Source organism: Balaenoptera borealis, assembly GCF_965194805.1.
Source record: "Balaenoptera borealis genome assembly, chromosome: 11".
Taxonomy (NCBI): domain Eukaryota; kingdom Metazoa; phylum Chordata; class Mammalia; order Artiodactyla; family Balaenopteridae; genus Balaenoptera; species Balaenoptera borealis.
Genome location: NC_138868.1, coordinates 503,101 through 519,957, shown reverse-complemented (window position 1 = coordinate 519,957; position 16,857 = coordinate 503,101). Strand labels below are relative to the sequence as shown.

Sequence of the window (16,857 nt, the reverse complement as noted above, 5' to 3'; positions counted from 1 at the left end):
CTGGGATGGGGTTGTGGAAAAGCTAGCCTCGGCCCCTCACCTCCCTGACTCTAAGCTGCCCTTGGGATCAAAAGCGGAGCTGGGTTTGGGGGCCCCAGAGGTCTCAGCCAGCCCGGGGCGCTGTGGTGGCCGAGAGCAGGTGGGCGGAGCCAGCGCTGATGCGGTCCCCGCCCCTCTTCCTGCACCGGAAGCAGTGCATTGTGGGAAACTCCCAGTCCTTCATCCGCAGCCGCCGCCCGCCGCCCGCCGTGGTCCCGCGGAGAGCGCGCTGCGCCGAGGTGGGATCGCCGGGAGCAGCAGCGTAAGGCGGCGGGGACTCCGCGGGGTGGGGGCGTTGGGCGGGGGTGGGGTGGGGGCGTTGGGCCCCGCAGGAAGAAGCAGCGGTTCTCCGCTATGAAGGTCACCAGGGGCCCTCCGGGGCCCTTGCTCTCTCGGGCACAGCGGCCTGGAGGGGGAGGGGGAGCCGGGTGACGTTAGTATGAGCCAGAAATAACCAAGGGTCTGGGGGAGGTGGAGAGTGGACCCCCTGCCCTTTGCAAACTTGATGCCCAGCAGCTGGGTCCCCCTCCAGAATGGCAGGGGTGAGAGGCTGCTGGGGTTCCCCGGGAAGTAGGACAGCAGCTGGGCCTCTCATCAGGACACCCCCATCACGCCGTGACCTTCAGGCGACCTTCACTGTGGTTAGTGTGCATTGCCAGGGTGGGGACCTGGGGCTGCCACCCCCCACGCAGGCTCCCTCTCCCTGAGGGTGGAGGTGGGAGTTCTCAGCCTCCTGAAGAAGCGGCAGACCGCCGGTGTCTGGGTGTCCAGGGAGGGAAGACTCAGGTCCAGAGTGGCGAGGCCCGCAGTCCCCCTGCCCTCCCCAGACATTGAGGATCTGGGCCAGGCCTTCCCTACAGCCCAGAGCCCCCGTCCTCTGCCCGGCCCAGATTCGGGGACGCTGAGGCTGATGACAGGGGGCCTGCCCACCCCAGACTCACACCAGGGATTCCCTCCACTCCCAGAGGCAGGCGTGGCCTCAGGGTCACGGAGGACTTCCCGCTCTTAGGCCGGAGCAGGCAAGGCCGGCCATGGGGGTGGGTGCCCGGCGCTGGGGGCAGTAGATGGCTGGCTGGGAGGCACAGGCCTGTCACTGCCACCCTGGCTTCTCCAGCCTTCTGAGAAGACACCCTGGTTTTGTCACATCCAGGTCCTGGCGGCCTTGGGCCCATTCCTACCCCACCAAGGCCCAAGAGCCCAGACTCTGGGTTCCCACCCTGCCCTGCCTACCCCCCAGCCCACCCAGCCCTGAGAAGGGTACACAGTCAGTTCTGCCCAGGCCCACGGGGCTGCTGTCCACCTCCCCTGACCGCACACCCTTCTCAGGGCTGGGTGGGCTCTCTTCCCCACGCTGGGCCACCGTGATGGACACGGCACACGTGTGGGCAAGACCATGTCACAGATGAGGAAACTGAAGCCTCTGCCTGGTCTCATCCCGACACCCCAGCCCAAAGGGGCCCACAGCCCCTGCTTGTGTGCTTGGAGGGGCTTCTCAGAAGGTGGGTGAAGCCGGAAGGAGGCCGAGCCCTGGAAGAAGAGGGTCCAGAGAACTGAACAGGGTCTCTATAGGGACAAGGAGGTGGGAGCTGGACAGGACGCCAAGTCTCTTGTCCCAGCCTCGTTGGGTCTCCCCCCCACCCAGGCTCATAGGATGCCCAGGGGTGAACTGTCCTGAGCTGCTGCGGTCTAGACACCTGCCTGTCCACGCACACCCCGTGCAGCCCGCCAGCACACCCACCATGGAGTCCAGAGGCAAGTCGACCAGCAGCCCCAAGGCCGACACCAAGGCTGCTGCTGAGGCCCGAGCACCCACCGCTGCAGATGGGAAAGCCCCCTCGGCTAAGCCAGGGAAGAAGGAGGCCCAAGTGGAGAAACAGGAGCCTCCGGCGGCCCCCACCCTGCCACCTGCCAAGAAGACCCCGGCCAAGGCAGACCCTGCCCTCCTCAACAACCACAGCAACCTGAAGCCGGCCCCCGCAGCCCCCAGCAGCCCCGATGCAGCCCCCGAGCCCAAGGGCCCTGGGGATGGGGCTGAGGAGGGCGAGGCCCCCAGCGGGGGCCCAGGGGGCCAAGACCCCTGCCCTTTCGAGAACTTGACCCCCCTGTTTGTGGCTGGGGGCATGGCTGTGGCAGCTGCAGCCCTGATTCTTGGTGTGGCCTTCCTGGTCCGAAAGAAATGATGGCTGGTGCCCAGGTGGGGGCACAGCCACTTCCTGTACAGACCTCGGGAATCTAGTGCATGCCAAGTTCACACACAGCTATCTATACATACGTAATACATATACTTGTGTACCCCCCATATACACGCAGAGGAAGAGAGAGAGGGACAGGCCCCCTGCCAACAGTGGAAACCAACCTCCCTCGGTCGGTCAGTCCCCAGCACTTTCCCCTCCGAACCTGGGGGCAGAAGGAGCCCAGGCTCTGTGGGTTACAGAGCAGCACGGGTGGAGCCCTGACATGGGGTGGAGGCTCAGCCTGGACCAGGGCACCTGAGGGCGGAGGAAGGAGTGGGCCGAGTGTGGCCCGCCTGCCCATGGGCCCCAGTGGTTCTGTGGGCTTCCTGGCAGCAACGTCCCGATGAGCCCCCAGGGTGGGTGCCCCCAGGGCTGGGCAGGTGTCTGGGATGGGTTCTGACCTGGGTCCAGCCCACGTGGGGACATTAAAGCGTGTGGCTGTTTCACTCTCCCCATTTCTGCTCTTTGCTTGCAGCCGGGGGTGGGGCGTTCATCTGGGGGGGCTGACTCCGGGGGGCTGACCTCAGGCGGGCGGAGTTTCCGAGCCACTTGCCCGGTCGCCTGAGCCCTGGCTGGGTGGACAGACAGCCCGAAGGCTGGTGTCGGGAGGGGCTCCCCAAGTTTACCTTCTAGCTGGGCCCCCACATTTCCTGCCCTGACCCCCATCCCACCCTGCAGCAGTTGTCCTGCGGGCAGCTGAGGGCCTGGCAGGGAGGGAGCTGTGCCGGCCTAGCCCCCCACAGACGGCGCCTGCTGCCTCACCCAGCGTCCTCGGAGTCTCACAAGCGTATACATGCAATAACACAGGTAGAGTAGAACCGCTTGGCGGGTGACCATCACCCACGTCCGCTGCCCCACTGTACCTGCAGGGAGACCATGCTTTGCTGGGCCCGTGGCACGGCGGCAGTGGGCGCTGTGGGAGCCTGATGTGCCCTTGCCTGGCCAGCCGGCCACTGGAACCCCGGGCCTGAGAGGAGGCCGAGTCTGAAATAAACTCTAATTATCTAAAGGCTGGGCTGGCGTCCTCACCTGCACGCGGCCGGGACAGGCTGGGGCTGCCTGTCTGGGTGTGTGGGGTGTCATGTATCCACAACGAGGGCCTCCAGGGAGGGGCAGGGACCCCCAGGTGCCCCTCACCGGCCCTTCCTGCCACCTCCGTGCCCTCGATCCTGGTGGGCTCTACCCACAGCCCCGCCCAGGGCCTGGCCCCTCCCAGACAGCCACAGCCAGGCCTTCCTGCAGGCCCTGACCCTAGATGGACACCCAGGGGCCGCAGGACCCACCCCCAGGCCCAGGCTGCCGGCCGCAGCGTGGGGTCGAGCTGTACTGGAGCCACGTTGGGAGGGGAAGGGGGACCTTGGCCCTCGGTCGTCCTCTCCAGCTGGGGACTTTCTCCATCCCTCTCTTCGGTGAGCTCGCCACTCTGGGGGAGTGGGGAGGTCGCTGCAGGGAGGGGGGGGGTCCCTCCTCTCATCACCTTCCACCCGCAGCTCCCTGCCCACCATGGCCAGGTGTCCAACTGGGGGAGTTGCGTGGGCGTGGGCTCATGGGGAGGAAGGCCCCCAGGCTCCAGAAGTGCTCTGCGGGCTTTGTCACCCTGGGCCCCACGGACTTCCTCAAGCTGGTTGGGGGCACGTCTCTCCCTTCTTTTCCAGGTACTCATCCCCCACTGGTGCACCCATACCTCAGGCCCAGACAAGTCCAGAGCCCTTCCTTGGGGTGAACACACCCCAAACAGACCTGACACCCTTGCCCTGAGCCATCTGGCCTGAGCTTGGCCACAAACAGCAGGCGGGCGGTACCCACACCCGCAGCCTCCAGCCCGCCTGTCCCACGGGCGCCGGGGCTGCCACTTGCCTCCCTTCTCCAGCCAGCCAGCCCCCTCTCCCCTTCTCTCTGTTCTGCTTGCACCTTAAATGCAAACAAACGAGAATCCTTCTGCCATTTTAGGGGACTTGGGGCAGGACGGAGGTGACTGTGAAGGTGAGCTCTGTCACCTTCAGCTGGACACCCAGGGCTCGGTCCTCCCGACGCGGTGATGTTCTCCCCGTGTTGCTGCCTCATTTTACTTTTCGATTCTCTATTAAAGGATGTTCAGGTTGTTTCAGAATTTTTGCAACTTTAGACAAAAAAATAACGGAAACCCTTGTCCTGCCCCGGTGCCCTGTGTCTCTGGGCATCCTGCGTGCACATCTGACCTTTATTTTATTGTGGTAAAATGTACATTATATAAAATTCACCATTTTATCTTAAACTTTTCGGTGCACAGGGCTTTGGCATTAATCACATCCACACTGCTGTGCTAGCATCACACCATCTGCCTCCGGAAATCATTCATCGTCCCAAACTGACAGTCTGTCCCCATTAAACACTCACTCCCCATTCCCTCACCCCCACCCCCGGCCCTCACCATCTACTTTCTGTCTCTATGAATGACGACTCTGGGGATGTCATGTGAGTGGAATCACACAGGATTTGTCCTTCTGTGTCTGGCTTATTCACTGAGCCTAATGTCCCCAAGCTTCATCCATGTTGTAGCCTGTGTCAGGATCTCCTTCCCTTTAAGGCTGACTATCCCATCATATGCATGGACCACCTTTTGTGTGTCCGTCATTCACTGATGGGCACTGGGCTGCCTCTACCTGTAAGGCTGCTGTGAACATGGGTGTGTGCACACCTGAGGCCCTCCCTGTGGTTCTCCTGGGACTCGCCCAGAGGTAGGCCACACTGTGTGTGCACCTTAAACTCGGCTGCCCTGTCTCGTGCCTATGAGTCGGCCACGAGAGGAGAGCTCCCCTCTCTTGGTGACACAGGAGCAGGTGAAGCACTCAAGGTTTTAAAGCCCATCTGGGGACTTCCCTGGTAGTGCAGTGGTTAAGTATCCGCCTGCCAGTGCAGGGGACAAGGGTTCGCACCCTGGTCCGGGAAGGTCCCACATGCCGTGGAGCAACTAAGCCTGTGCGCCACAACTACTGAGCCTGCGCTCTAGAGCCTGCGAGCCACAACTACTGAGCCCGCATGCCACAACTACTGAAGCCCGTGCGCCTAGAGCCCACGCTCTGCAACATAAGAAGCCACTGCAGTGAGAAGCCCGCGCGCCGCAACGAAGAGTAGCCCCCACTAGCCGCGACTAGAGAAAGTCCACACGCAGCAACAAAGACCCAACACAGCCAAAAATAAATAAATAAATAAATAAAATAAAAAATAAAAATAAAGTCCGTCTGAACGGGGGAAGCTGGCCACTTCTGGTTGTTTCTGTTTGCACTGATCCAACTGCTACTTTTCACCAGGTTCTTGGCCATCTGGGCCTTGCCTTTTCTGATTTCTTTTTTTTTTTTTTAAGATTTTTATTTTATTTACTTATTTTTGGCTGTATTGGGTCTTGGTTGCTGCTCGCGGGCTTCCTCTAGTTGTGGCGAGTGGGGGCTACTCTTCGTTGTGGTGCGTGGGCTTCTCATTGCGGTGGCTTCTCTTTGTTGTGGAGCACGGGCTCTAGGCACGCAGGCTCGGTAGTTGTGGCTCTCAGGTTCAGTAGTTGTGGCTCATGGGATCTAGAGCGCAGGCTCAGTAGTTGTGGCGCACGGGCTTAGTTGCTCTGCGACATGTGGGATCTTCCCGGACCAGGGCTCGAACCCGTGTCCCCTGCATTGGCAGGCAGATTCTTAACCACTGCGCCACCAGGGAAGTCCTCTTTATGTGTTTTATATTCCAAGCCTTCATCAAATGGCACTTATCTGCATTCAGTGGCTGGCTTACACCTCACTCTGTTTCCTGCATCTAGAAGTTCCAAAATCTCAGTTTATCACACAGAACTGTTGTTCCCTTTACCATGCAAGTTTTGGAATCTCGGTTAGAAGGATTCTCCCTTGTTGTAGTCTAATACTCTTGGCATTTACTCACATTTAGGCCTTTAACGCATCTGGACCTTAGGTTTTGTGTGGAGTAAGCTGGAGAGCTTGTGGTCTTTCTTTCTCACCAGCAGGTGTGATGGGCCAGCCTCAGGCGGTGGACGGTCCCCCTAGCCCCATGGTGACTCTGTCTCCTGCTGTCACTTCCCACACAGCCAGGGCCTATCCTGAGCCTGGGTCTGCCTGCACCTGCCCCAAGGCCACACTGTAGTTTTGTGATATCACTTTGTAACCATCTCCTGTTTCTTCTGAGGCTCCGCTTCTCGTTCACAGCATCTCTAAGCTTGAGGAGTGTAGGCATGCTTCCAAAATGAGAAAAAAAACCCAAAACGAACAAACAAACAAAAACAACCTCTTGGGGATGCCCAGGCTAACTTAAGTTACTTTTATTACAGAACTGCTTTTATTTCTTTATTTTTATTACAGAACTACTTTTATTTATTTATTTATTTATTTGGCTGCATCGGGTCTTAGTTGCAGCGTGCGGGCTCCAGAGGGCGCGGGCTCGGTAGTTGCGGCACGCGGGCTTAGTTGCCCCGCGGCACGTGGGATCTTAGTTCCCTGACCAGGGATCGAACCCGAATCCCCTGCATTGGAAGGCAGATGCTTAACCACTGGACCACCAAGGAAGTCCCAGAACTACTTTTAAGGTCTAAACAAAATACCACCTATAAAAAGTATTCAGTGTATAAAGAGTACACACTGTAAATCCCACTCGAACTTACAAGGACACCTGAAAACCAGGAGAACTCAGATGGCAGCAGTGTCTCCAGGGACGGAGGCCCCACTGGGCTGGGCACTGAGGGAGGGGCTACCAGGATAACCTGTGTCACACATGGGGTCACTGTATAGGGACGCAAAAGGTGTAGGGATCCAGTTTGCTTTCCTCTCTAGCACCCTCTCCTCTCCCGAGCGTAACTTCCCTTTGGGGACCCCACCCTGGCACGCATCCTCGGTGTGCCCAGGGGTGGGGATGCCAATGCCTCAGGAGCCTGCCCTCTGCAGACATGGGCATGGCCAGGTAGGGGCCTCTGGAAACGCTCTTCCTCCAGCAGGGCAGAACAACCGAGGCCTGGGGAGGGCAGAGGTGCGGGCGGCTCACTACTGCGGACCCTCCCCCTGGCTGCTGCATCGGGCCTCTCTGATTCCTGGGCCTTCAGCCCACCCCTGGCCCCGAGGCTCCCTGACCTCAGGGAGGTCCCAGGGCCGGGCAGGCAGAGGCTCCCTGCGCCCCAGTGACTGGTCCGGCTGTGCCTGGGCTTCCTGTCTGGTGCCTTCGGCCCCTGGAGCCAGTGCTGGCTGCCCGAGGGCTGCTGAGCAGAGCGAAAGCCTCACCACCTCCTCATGCCACGCCCCCCGCCCCCGGCCCACATGCCACGCTCCCCGCTCCCGGCCCCGCTCCCGGCCCCGGCATCAGGCACCTGTCCCGGCAGGAGAGAAGTGCACGCCTGTGTGTTGCAGAGAGCGCTGAGGGGACGTCCCTGGGATCCACCCCGGCACGTGGGAACAAAGCCTGGGTGTAAGTCGGCCCCCCCGCTCCAGCCCAGTGGTACCCGGAGGTGTGTTTGAGGGGAACCCCGTTCAGACCCTCCTCTGGATCCTCCAGGTGACCGCTGCTCCGTCCTGATGTCCTGGGCATTGGGATGGGCCAGCTTGAGACAGAACCCACCTCCCTGTCACATCACCCCACTCCAGGCCACAGATCGCCACTGCCTGCCCAACTGCCTGATGTCCTCCGGCCAGGCCCTGGCAGCCTGGGGTCAGACAGTGGAACCAGCTGATCTGTCCTCTCAACAGTACTGCTGAAGCCCCACCCGAGGCAGAGGGACCCTGTGCCCAGCCCGCTGTCCTGGCCTCAGCCGCCCCAGGCTTTAGGGGCTGGTGCAGGGTCTGCATAACCCACAGGTGCTTGAGTTCTAAGTCTCTGGATCCCACCCTGCCCAGCCTCGGCCAAAAGAGAACCCGGAACTGAGGGGCCTTAGCCCTGCTGGGAAGAGGGATGCATCCTGGGCCTGGGACATGGGCCACTCTGCCTGCTGCCTGGGTAGCTGGCCTGCCCATGACACACCCACCCTGAGAGAGCCCCAATCCCAAGTCCTTATATGGGAGGCCCACTCGGCAGTCAGGCTGAGCTAACAAAGGGGCACTCAGGGCAGTCCTTGCGTGGGGTGTTCTCAGAACGGGAGAACTGGGTAGACAGTGCCTTAGTGCCCATGGGCTTTGACGGATGGTTAGGAGTTTGATGGGCAGAGAGGCACTCCAGCATTCCAGAGGTAGGAATAGGAAGTGCAAAGGCTCCCAGGAAAAGGCTCAGGCGTGCTCTGAAAAGAGGAAGTTGCCAGGGGAGCAAAAGCAGGGGTGACCTGAAGCACTGGTCACCAAGCCCCCCAGGAATGGCCCCCCACTCACCCGGCCTTGGCTTCCAGGGTGAGCAAGTTCCAGAGACAGGAGTGAAACGCTGGTGCAGGACAATAGGACCTGTGATCCCCATGTACCTTGTGCCTCAGGGTCCCAAACAAGTGCAAGAGCCCAGGTTCAAGGGCGTCACAACCCCCAACAGCAGAGCCCCTGTGCCCAACCCCCAGGCCTCCCCCACCTTCACCTGCCCCACCCGGGCGCTCGCTATTGGACAAGGAGGTACCTGAATAGCGTGTAGATGATGCCGGGGGGAAGTGGGTGAGCCTACACCTCAGGTGTGACCCAGGGCAAGGGCTGTGGGATGGGGCTCAGCAGGACGGGTGGGGGCTCTGAAGGGGGAGCCCCAACCTCTCAGGTCTAGATCCTTCCCAGGAGACAGTCACCAGGTCTGGGCTGTTGGCTGCAGATCTGTCTGGTCCCCAGGCCCTCCTGCATCTGCTCCGAGAGGAGGAGTCACCTGCCAGTCACTCCCCTGCAGCAGCCGCCATCACCCCCAGGTGTGCACGGCCATCTGGCCCAGATGTGGGTCCTGAGGCCGGGCCTGAGTAACAGGCCCCACCTCAACCGCAGGGGGTGGGGTGTGAGGGACAGGAGCCGCCCCCTGGGATGGGAACCCACTCAGGAAAGGGCGGCGAGACTGCAACCCCACCTGGGGGGCACCCCAGTCATCATGACAGGTCATCTTGTGTGTGTCCTCCCCACTGGACACGGGGGCAGACACGGAGAGGCAGGCCACTGCCAGACCCAGAATGAGGCTTCTGGCTCGTGAGGCCCCGTGCCACCACGGCTGCCTCTGTGCAGGATGCCCCTCCCAACTCCACATGCCACGTGGGACCCGTACCCTCGCAGGCTGGCCTGCGCGGCCCTGGACTGGGCTCGGGAAGGGGAAGGAACCGTGCCTCTGACCGCGGGCAGGAGTCGGGCCAGGGGTCTGCTCAGGGCTGCTGAGGGATCTGGCCCGAGAAGACCCTCGGAGGCCTCTCCTGCGGCCCCGCGCCCACGCTCAGACCTCTCCGCGGGCCCGCCGGGGCCACGAGGCGGACAGCGTCGGAGGAGTAGCCCGGGCAGACCTTGACCTGGACTCCGACCCGGACCAGGGCTGGGAGGGAGAGGCGGGGCGGGAGGCGGGATGGCGCATGCGCCCGGCGCGGCTCAGCCCAGCCCCCAGGCCGCCGCGGCCCTTGACCTTGCCCCTGCCACGCTCCGCGCACGCGCAGGCCGCACAGGCCGTGGCTGGGCCCATGGCGTCCGAGCGGCTCCCGAACCGGCCGGCCTGCCTCCTCGTGGCCAGCGGCGCCGCCGAAGGTGAGACTCGAGAGGGCGGGGCGGGCGGGGCCGGGGGCCGTCTGCCGCGAGTGCTTCCGCCCGGGCCGAACCTTTGTGGAGACGAGAACCGGGGATGACGGCCCGCCGCGGGTCTGGTCAGTACGCCGGGCCGCCGCCCTGGGGGAGCCGGGGAGGCGGGGCGGCGAGGGCAGTGGTGTCTCCTCCCCGCACCCTCTCCGCTGCCCGCCGGCCCGGCACACGGCCCGGAGGACGAGGGTTGGGGAGGGGCGAGTCCGGTGGGCTCGCGGGCGCCGTGGCTGGTGGGGCCCGGTTCTCCGCCAAGGCCTCCGGGTGCTCAGGGTCAGCAGGGGAGGAACGAGCCGGTGAGGGTGGCTGGCGCACTTCCTGGGTCCTCCCCTTGCTGCCTCCATCGCAGAGGAGTGATGAGCCCAAAGTCGAATGGCGGGGAGGTGGAGAACCAGGGTTGGGACCCAGGATCCGACTCTGGAGTCTGTCCCCGTCTTGACTTCTGTAGCTGCCCAAGTGGGCGAGGGAGTGAGGACCGCGGGTCATGGGGTCACAGTGTGCTGAGCCCCAGGGCCCCTGAGCTGTCCCCAGAATGAGGGATGGAGGAACTGAGGGACGCCCCCCGCCCCCGCATGGGGAGTTCAAGGGTGAGCTATCGAGAGTGGGGTTCAGTCCTGAAGACGTAGGTGGCTGGTCGGAGTGGGGTAAGGGTGAGGAGGGGCCGCACTGGCTTGGCTGTGCCACGGGGAAGGGGTGCTGAGGACATGGGGTGGGACACAGCTCTGACAAGGCTCCTGCGCTCTGTGGGCAGGACGAGCGGGCCCTCCAGAGTCCCTTCAGGGGACCCTGGGGCGGGGCGGGTCGGGGTGGGAGGGCTGGAGGAACTGGGCAGAACTGGGGAGACCATCTTTGCCCTATTTGTGGACTCTTTACGATGAATGTGTATTAATTTGTAAGAGTGAATAAAGGTGAAGGCGAGGTTTCGGGATTGGGTCCCTCGATTAAATAAAGGTGGAGGGATGCAGATCAAGTCCCTTTAGAAGCAGGCGTCTCTGGTGGGGGCCTCAGCTCCCAGCAGCCGGGAGCCTTCGGACTGGGCATGGGCAGAAGAGGCTGCACGCAGCCCCGGGGCCGGGACGGTAGGCAGGACCCGGGAACTCGGTGACAAAAGGAGCCAGCGTCCCCCGGCCTGTGCAGAGGAGACCAGACGCACCGTGCTTCCTGCTGACACCTGCTGCGGCCCCACCTCCACGGGCACAGGCCTCGCTCACTGCTGCTGCTCTGTGGCTGCCTTCGGGGGTGGGGCTGGTGCTCAGCCCGTGTGGTTCGGTGCGTAGACAAGCAGAGTGTCAGGGAACCTCATGCGTGGGTTTGCCTTCTGGAAAGGACTTTAGTGGTCAGGCTGGGGAGACAGCCCCCTGAGGGGGGCCGGGGGGCTAGGGCTGCTACCCCAGCCATGTGAGGGGTGGGCCCCGGGGGGAGGTGGGGCTAGGGGCTGCTCCCCAGAGTGGTCCGGGGCCGGGAGGAGCCCTGCACCCACCGGGCCGCATCTCCTCGCAGGCGTGTCGGCCCAGTCCTTCCTCCACTGCTTCACACTGGCCAGCGCCGCCTTCAATCTGCAGGTGGCCACCCCCGGGGTAAGTCCAGCCACCCTTTTCTCCAGGAGAGCGTTTCACGCCCCGGGAGGAGCCGGGAGCCAGCTTGGGCTGAGGGCCCAGGACCCAAGTGGCACCATCTAGTTCTCTTCCCCATTTTCTGAGACCTTTGGTCACGTGTGAGTGAGGGTGGCACAGACCTGCCATTGGGAGGACTTCTCGGCCCTCGATAGTGTGGAACTCAGGGTCACAGAAGTGACCCATCAGGTGTTTCTCACTGCACTAAGGGTCACCCCTGAGGTGGGTAGGACACTTGCTTCCACTTTATAAGCAGGAGACTGAGGCCACCCAGGGGCAGGAGGGGGTTCGGTGTGGCGAGGCTTGCCGAGGGGCTGGGCGGTCGGGTCCCTTTGTCCCGAGGGACTGCTGTCAGTCCCAGCCCTTGTCAGCATTTTCTTGAGCCAATAGCGGGGCGTCTCATGCTGGGCTCCTGCAGGGGAAGACCATGGACTTCGTGGACGTGAACGAGAGCAACGCGCGCTGGGTGCAGGACTTCCGCCTCAAGGCCTACGCCAGCCCCGCCAAGCTCGAGTCCATCGATGGTGCGGGGCCTTGGGGGTCTGGGTGGGGGGGTGGTTCCAGCTGGGGTCATGGCCCCAAAGTGCTCGCTCACTCTGTTCCTGGAGCATCCGGGGGCTTGTCACGAAGCACTGTGGCCATCCAGGGCCGTGTCCGGTCCTGCGTCCTGTGGCCAGAGTTCTCCAGCTCGGTCTGGGGGAGGGAGTTGGCAGGCACACAGAGGTGGTTTGTGGGCCTCGGGAGCCTTAGCCCACATGGGGATAAGTGACACAATCCTTGTGACACGGTGGCTGGCAGGAGCAGAGAGGAGCTGGGCTGGTGGCCGTGTAGGGCCTGGTCCCAGCTGGCGACCTCGCCGCCTGTGACTGACGGGGCTGTGGTCTCCTGCCAGGTGCCCGGTACCACGCCCTCCTGATTCCCAGCTGTCCTGGGGCTCTGGCTGACCTGGCCAGCAGTGGGTCCCTGGCTCGCATCCTGCAGCACTTCCGCTCCGAGAGCAGTAGGTGGCCCCCGGGACTGGGGTTGGGGCGTGTACGCAGATTCGCTGGGAGTGGGGCTCCACCTACAGGGAGGAGAGGCGGGGAGATGCCCAGTGAGGGGCGTGGGAGGTGATGGCCATGGACTGCGGGGTTCAGGTTTTGTTGCTGGAGATGCCAGGCCATTTCAGGAGCCAGATAGGGTAGGTGTGAAGAGCCATGATTCTGACCAGTGAGCAGACAAGTTTAGTCAGCATGTGTACACACACACACACACACACACACACACACACACACACACACACACACACACACACACACACACACACACACACACACACACACACACACACACACACACACACATTCGGGAGGGGCATCCTTTCCCCACGCCTCCTTCCCCGACTTTGTGCGCATCAGGCCGCTGCCCCTGTGGTCCCTCTGCCCGGCTCCCGCGGGGGCTCATGGCTGGGGACGCTTACCCCCCCAGACGGGCAGGCAGGATGCTGGCTTTGTTCCCGGTGGGCTTTGGGCTCGGAGGCCGGTGGGGTGGGGCGGCTGGGAGGACTTCTGCTCTGTGGAGACATGGCGCACTGCCCTGGCCTGGCATTGGCAGTGATGGGCAAGTTGCTGCGATGGGGCTGGGATGCTCGTTAGGGCCCAACAGGCAAACCCAGGGGCTCCACACAGCGTCCTTTGTTCGTGGGAATGGGGCCTCCTCTCCCCAGGCAGCGATTGTCTGAGCCGCCTCGGCCGTGGGAACTCACTCATGCCAGGCTGCCCTGAGAGGGAGGCTCGGAGCCAGGGGCCTGCGGGGCAAGAGGAGGGCCGGGGCGCCTCCCCCTGCTGCTTTCGGAGGCGGGGGGCTCCCAGGCGGGCTGCCCCGCGGTGCCTAGAGGCCAAGTCGGGGCCTGGAGCCGGGCGGGTGGTTCTGCGGGGCAGAGGGTGGCAGTGCTCCGGTGTGACAGGTGCACCTGGCACCCGCCTTCCTCCTTGTTGTACCTGTTTCTTGGCCACGAGAACGGCTTGAGGGGATCTGGGCTCTAAACAAATCCTAGTTCTGAGTTGTGTCTGGGGAGGGGAGCCAGGGGAGTGGGCGTGTTGGCAGGGGCCTGGGCGGCTTCCAGCGTCTCACGCTGGCCTTGACCCTGCTTCCAGAGCCCATCTGTGCTGTGGGCCACGGCGTTGCCGCCCTCTGCTGTGCCACCAATGAGGACAGGTCCTGGGTGTTCCAAGGCTACAGCGTCACGGGGGTGAGTGCGCTGCAGGGGTGCTGGGCTGTGGACGGGGATGGAAGATGTGCACACGCATCTGAGAGCAGGGGGACTGGCTGGGGGCCTGCTGGGGGGCCCAGGGTCCCCTCCGGTGGTGGCAGCAGTCGTTTGCCCAGATGGGGCTCTTGGTTACCAGCACGGGGCAGGGGGTGGGGAGCAGGGGTCCTTCGGGGCCTTGTTTCGTGCCTGTTGAGTGTGTCACTCCTTTCGGGTCCAGGAAGCGGTGCCGCCACTTGGGCAGAGGGCCTGGCTGGACGTGGAGCCAGAGTCCGGGTCCTGGGGCAGGTCTGGGGGGGTCTGCCCGGCGAGGACTGAGGCCTAGGCGCGGGGGCTGCACGGGGCCGGCCTGGCCGGTGGCTGGGAGAGGACAGGAGGAGAGGGGCAGGGGCTCTCCTCTGGGGGGGACCTCAGTCACCACCCCTCGCGTGGCTCTGTGCTCGACCTCCAGCCCTGCTGCTCGTTGAAGGGCTCTGCCCTGAGGTCACCTGCCCGGCTCATTCTGGTCACCCGTGTGCCCCGATGCTGGGCGAGGCGGTGACAGGCAGCTTCCGCCCCACGGTGGCCTTGTCACCTCAGGCCACCCCACGGCGGGAGAGCCTCAGCCCCAGCCCCTGCTGCGGGCCCCTCCACCCTCAGCAGCCCCCACGTGGTGGGCGTGGCCCCCTGAGCCTGGGTGCCCTTCCCCCGCAGCCTTCCGTGTACGAGCTCGTCCGGGCGCCCGGCTTCGCCCACCTGCCCCTGGTTGTGGAGGACTTCGTGAAGGACGCGGGGGCCTGCTTCAGTGGTGAGTGGGGGCCCTGGCCAGGCCCGCCTGCTGGGGCTGAGTGTCCCAAGGACCTGGGGGGCCAGCCCTTGACCACGAGTCCCCAGCCCGGGAGGGCAGGTGCGGGAGCGTCTCGGGAGCCGGCCCAGCACGCGGCCTGAGGCCTGGGCCCCCGGGGGTCTCCTGCAGCCAGCGAGCCCGACGCCGTGCACGTGGTGCTGGACCGCCACCTGGTCACTGGCCAGAACGCCGGCTCCACCGTCCCGGCCGTGCAGAACCTGCTCTTCCTCTGCGGCAGCCGGTGAGGGGCTTGGCCTGGGTGGCGGGTGGGACGCTGCCTTGTGACCGGCCCCTTTGCCTTGACCCGGCCTCCGTCCCACAGGAAGTGAGGTGGCCCCGAGCTGAGCCCGCCAGCGGATGCCGCCACCTCCAGATGTCCCGGGTGTCCCCAGAGGCAGCTGGACTCTCAGGCCTCCGGGGACCCCGCCTCCACGACACCCCGGCCTGGCTTGCTGGGGGCTCTGAGAATCCTCCCTGAGGGGTGAAGGCTCTGGGGGAGGGGCTGAGCCCCCAGCCCTGCAGAGTCTCCTCAGGGAGGGGTGGGGAGCGCCAAGGGGCCCGCTGGCGGCCGGCTGGTCCTGGAGCATTCTGAGTGCCCCACGGAGGGTCAGCTGTGGGTCCGGGCTGGGGTCTTGGCTCCCCTGCCCGTCCCTGTTCACCCTGGCGGGGGGAGCAGAGGCTGAGCCCTCCTGGAAGCTGGGTGCCTGCCGGCTGCGATCCCAGGGTCCCGCTTCTGTGCTGAGGCTCCTCCCAGGCCTCCCTGCGGGCTCCCCAGGCCTTTGGGCGCTGGGGGGGGCTGGGTGGGGAGGGCCCCGCTGGCTGGTGCTGAAGAACCTGCTCTCACCCTAACCCTTGCCTAGTGCACGGTTTCAAACGTGATGGCGACCCCATGTTAAGGCCGGGATGGACCTTGGGGTGGTTGCTGCAGTGTCACCGCGTCCCTTCTGATGGTGAGAGAAACACTTAATTGTGGACACAACACACGGCCCTGCCCAGGTGGCCTCGGGTCCTGACGGCCGAGCCTGGTTTTGCAGCCGCTCTGCCTGTTTCAAGGTGGACGTGACGGAGCCGAGTTCCACTTGGAAGGCGGCCTTGAGTGTGGCTGGCTGGGCCGGGTTGGCAGGGGCGGCGACCGTCCTGGGGAGGCCAGGTGGCTGCCCGGCCAGCCGAGTCCCAGTGCAGCCTGGTCGCGCTCCAGCTTCCCCAGGGCACCTGTCCTGGCCTGCGGCCCTCGGCTGGGGCCTCCTGGAGCTGCTCTGGCCCCGTGTGTGTCACCATCCTTGTCTCAGCCTGACTAGCTCTGCCGCATCCAACCCCTCAGAACAAAGGAGGAGGAAGCGGGGCGCCCCGAGTCGGAGGCGATGCTCCCCGTGCCAGGGCCCCTGCCGCCTGCTGGCCTGCTGTGTGCACACGTGGGGCCTGGGCAGCCCCATCGGTCATCCCGTGTTTGCAGTCCTCACATCACGGAGTCACGGACATCTCTGGACAAAAAGCTTTTTTCAAATGATGACGCCTTCTGACTGTGCAGACCAGGACCCAGGCGGGCTCTGCGGGGGCCCCTCCACAGCCCTGCTCCCTGGTGGCTGGTGCTCTCTGAGTCTGCCCCACTGGCTGCTCCTGGATATGCCAGGTCCAGGGCACTGGGGTGGCCACTGGGCGGGTGCAGGTGCCTGTGCCCCCGGGGGTTCCCCACATGCCCGGGGTGTTTAAAATAGACCCTGAGGTTTATCCAAGAGAAAGAAAGACCCTACAACTCCACAAAAACAATGCGTGAACATCCGTGGTGTTTTTCGCGATAAGTTGTAGCTTCCATAAAAGGAGCATTCTTACTACTGAACAATATTAATGTCCATGTGGTGGACCCTTGGAAACGTCATGCTCAGCAAAGGAAACCAGACAGATATGAAAAATCCAAAAATTCAGAGCGGATCAGTCATTTGTGGCTGGGAATGGGGGCAGATCGGGGGACAAGCATGTTCTAAGGTGCTGGCTACACAGGGTTGTACCTGTGAGCAGGTGGGCTTCATGTCTGTCACTGGCATCCACGGTCTCCATCCTGAGGCCCCAGGCCAGGCAAGATGGTGAGCTGAGACCTCCACATCCTCCTAGGACACAGCCCTTTGATCAGCTCAGGGGGAGGGGGCTGCAGGAAGCCTTAGCCCCCTGACCCGACCTGGCCAGGCAGCTGGGGGGCTGGGGGCGAGAAGCCCTGCCCACC

General features: G+C 63.6%; 2 protein-coding genes across 9 annotated transcripts; both read left to right on the top strand.

The window, feature by feature from the left end:
• The first annotated feature begins 208 nt into the window (after window positions 1-208).
• Window positions 209-2,724, top strand: CEND1 (cell cycle exit and neuronal differentiation 1). 2 transcript variants are annotated; one of them, XM_082340080.1, is made up of 2 exons: window positions 209-301; window positions 1,682-2,724. In XM_082340080.1, exon 2 carries the CDS (start codon window positions 1,779-1,781, stop codon window positions 2,217-2,219), a length of 441 nt encoding a protein of 146 aa, XP_082196206.1. In that variant the 5' UTR covers window positions 209-301; window positions 1,682-1,778; the 3' UTR covers window positions 2,220-2,724. The 2 variants fall into 2 exon arrangements, with proteins under 2 accessions (XP_082196206.1, XP_082196207.1); XM_082340081.1 differs by having other exon boundaries at window positions 211-278.
• Window positions 2,725-9,604: 6,880 nt separating this feature from the next.
• On the top strand, window positions 9,605-16,561 carry GATD1 (glutamine amidotransferase class 1 domain containing 1; the record flags this gene model as incomplete). Of its 7 annotated transcripts, none has more annotated exons than XM_082340760.1 (8): window positions 9,729-9,904; window positions 11,453-11,529; window positions 11,984-12,089; window positions 12,458-12,565; window positions 13,701-13,795; window positions 14,507-14,600; window positions 14,769-14,880; window positions 14,962-16,561. In XM_082340760.1, the coding sequence occupies exons 1-8, from the start codon at window positions 9,736-9,738 to the stop codon at window positions 14,966-14,968; spliced, it is 768 nt and encodes a 255-aa protein (XP_082196886.1). In that variant the 5' UTR covers window positions 9,729-9,735. The 7 variants fall into 7 exon arrangements, with proteins under 7 accessions (XP_082196888.1, XP_082196887.1, XP_082196886.1 ...); XM_082340763.1 differs by lacking the exon at window positions 9,729-9,904 and adding an exon at window positions 9,965-10,020; XM_082340761.1 differs by lacking the exon at window positions 14,962-16,561 and having other exon boundaries at window positions 9,726-9,904; window positions 14,769-14,884.
• Between the last annotated feature and the right edge of the window lie 296 nt (window positions 16,562-16,857).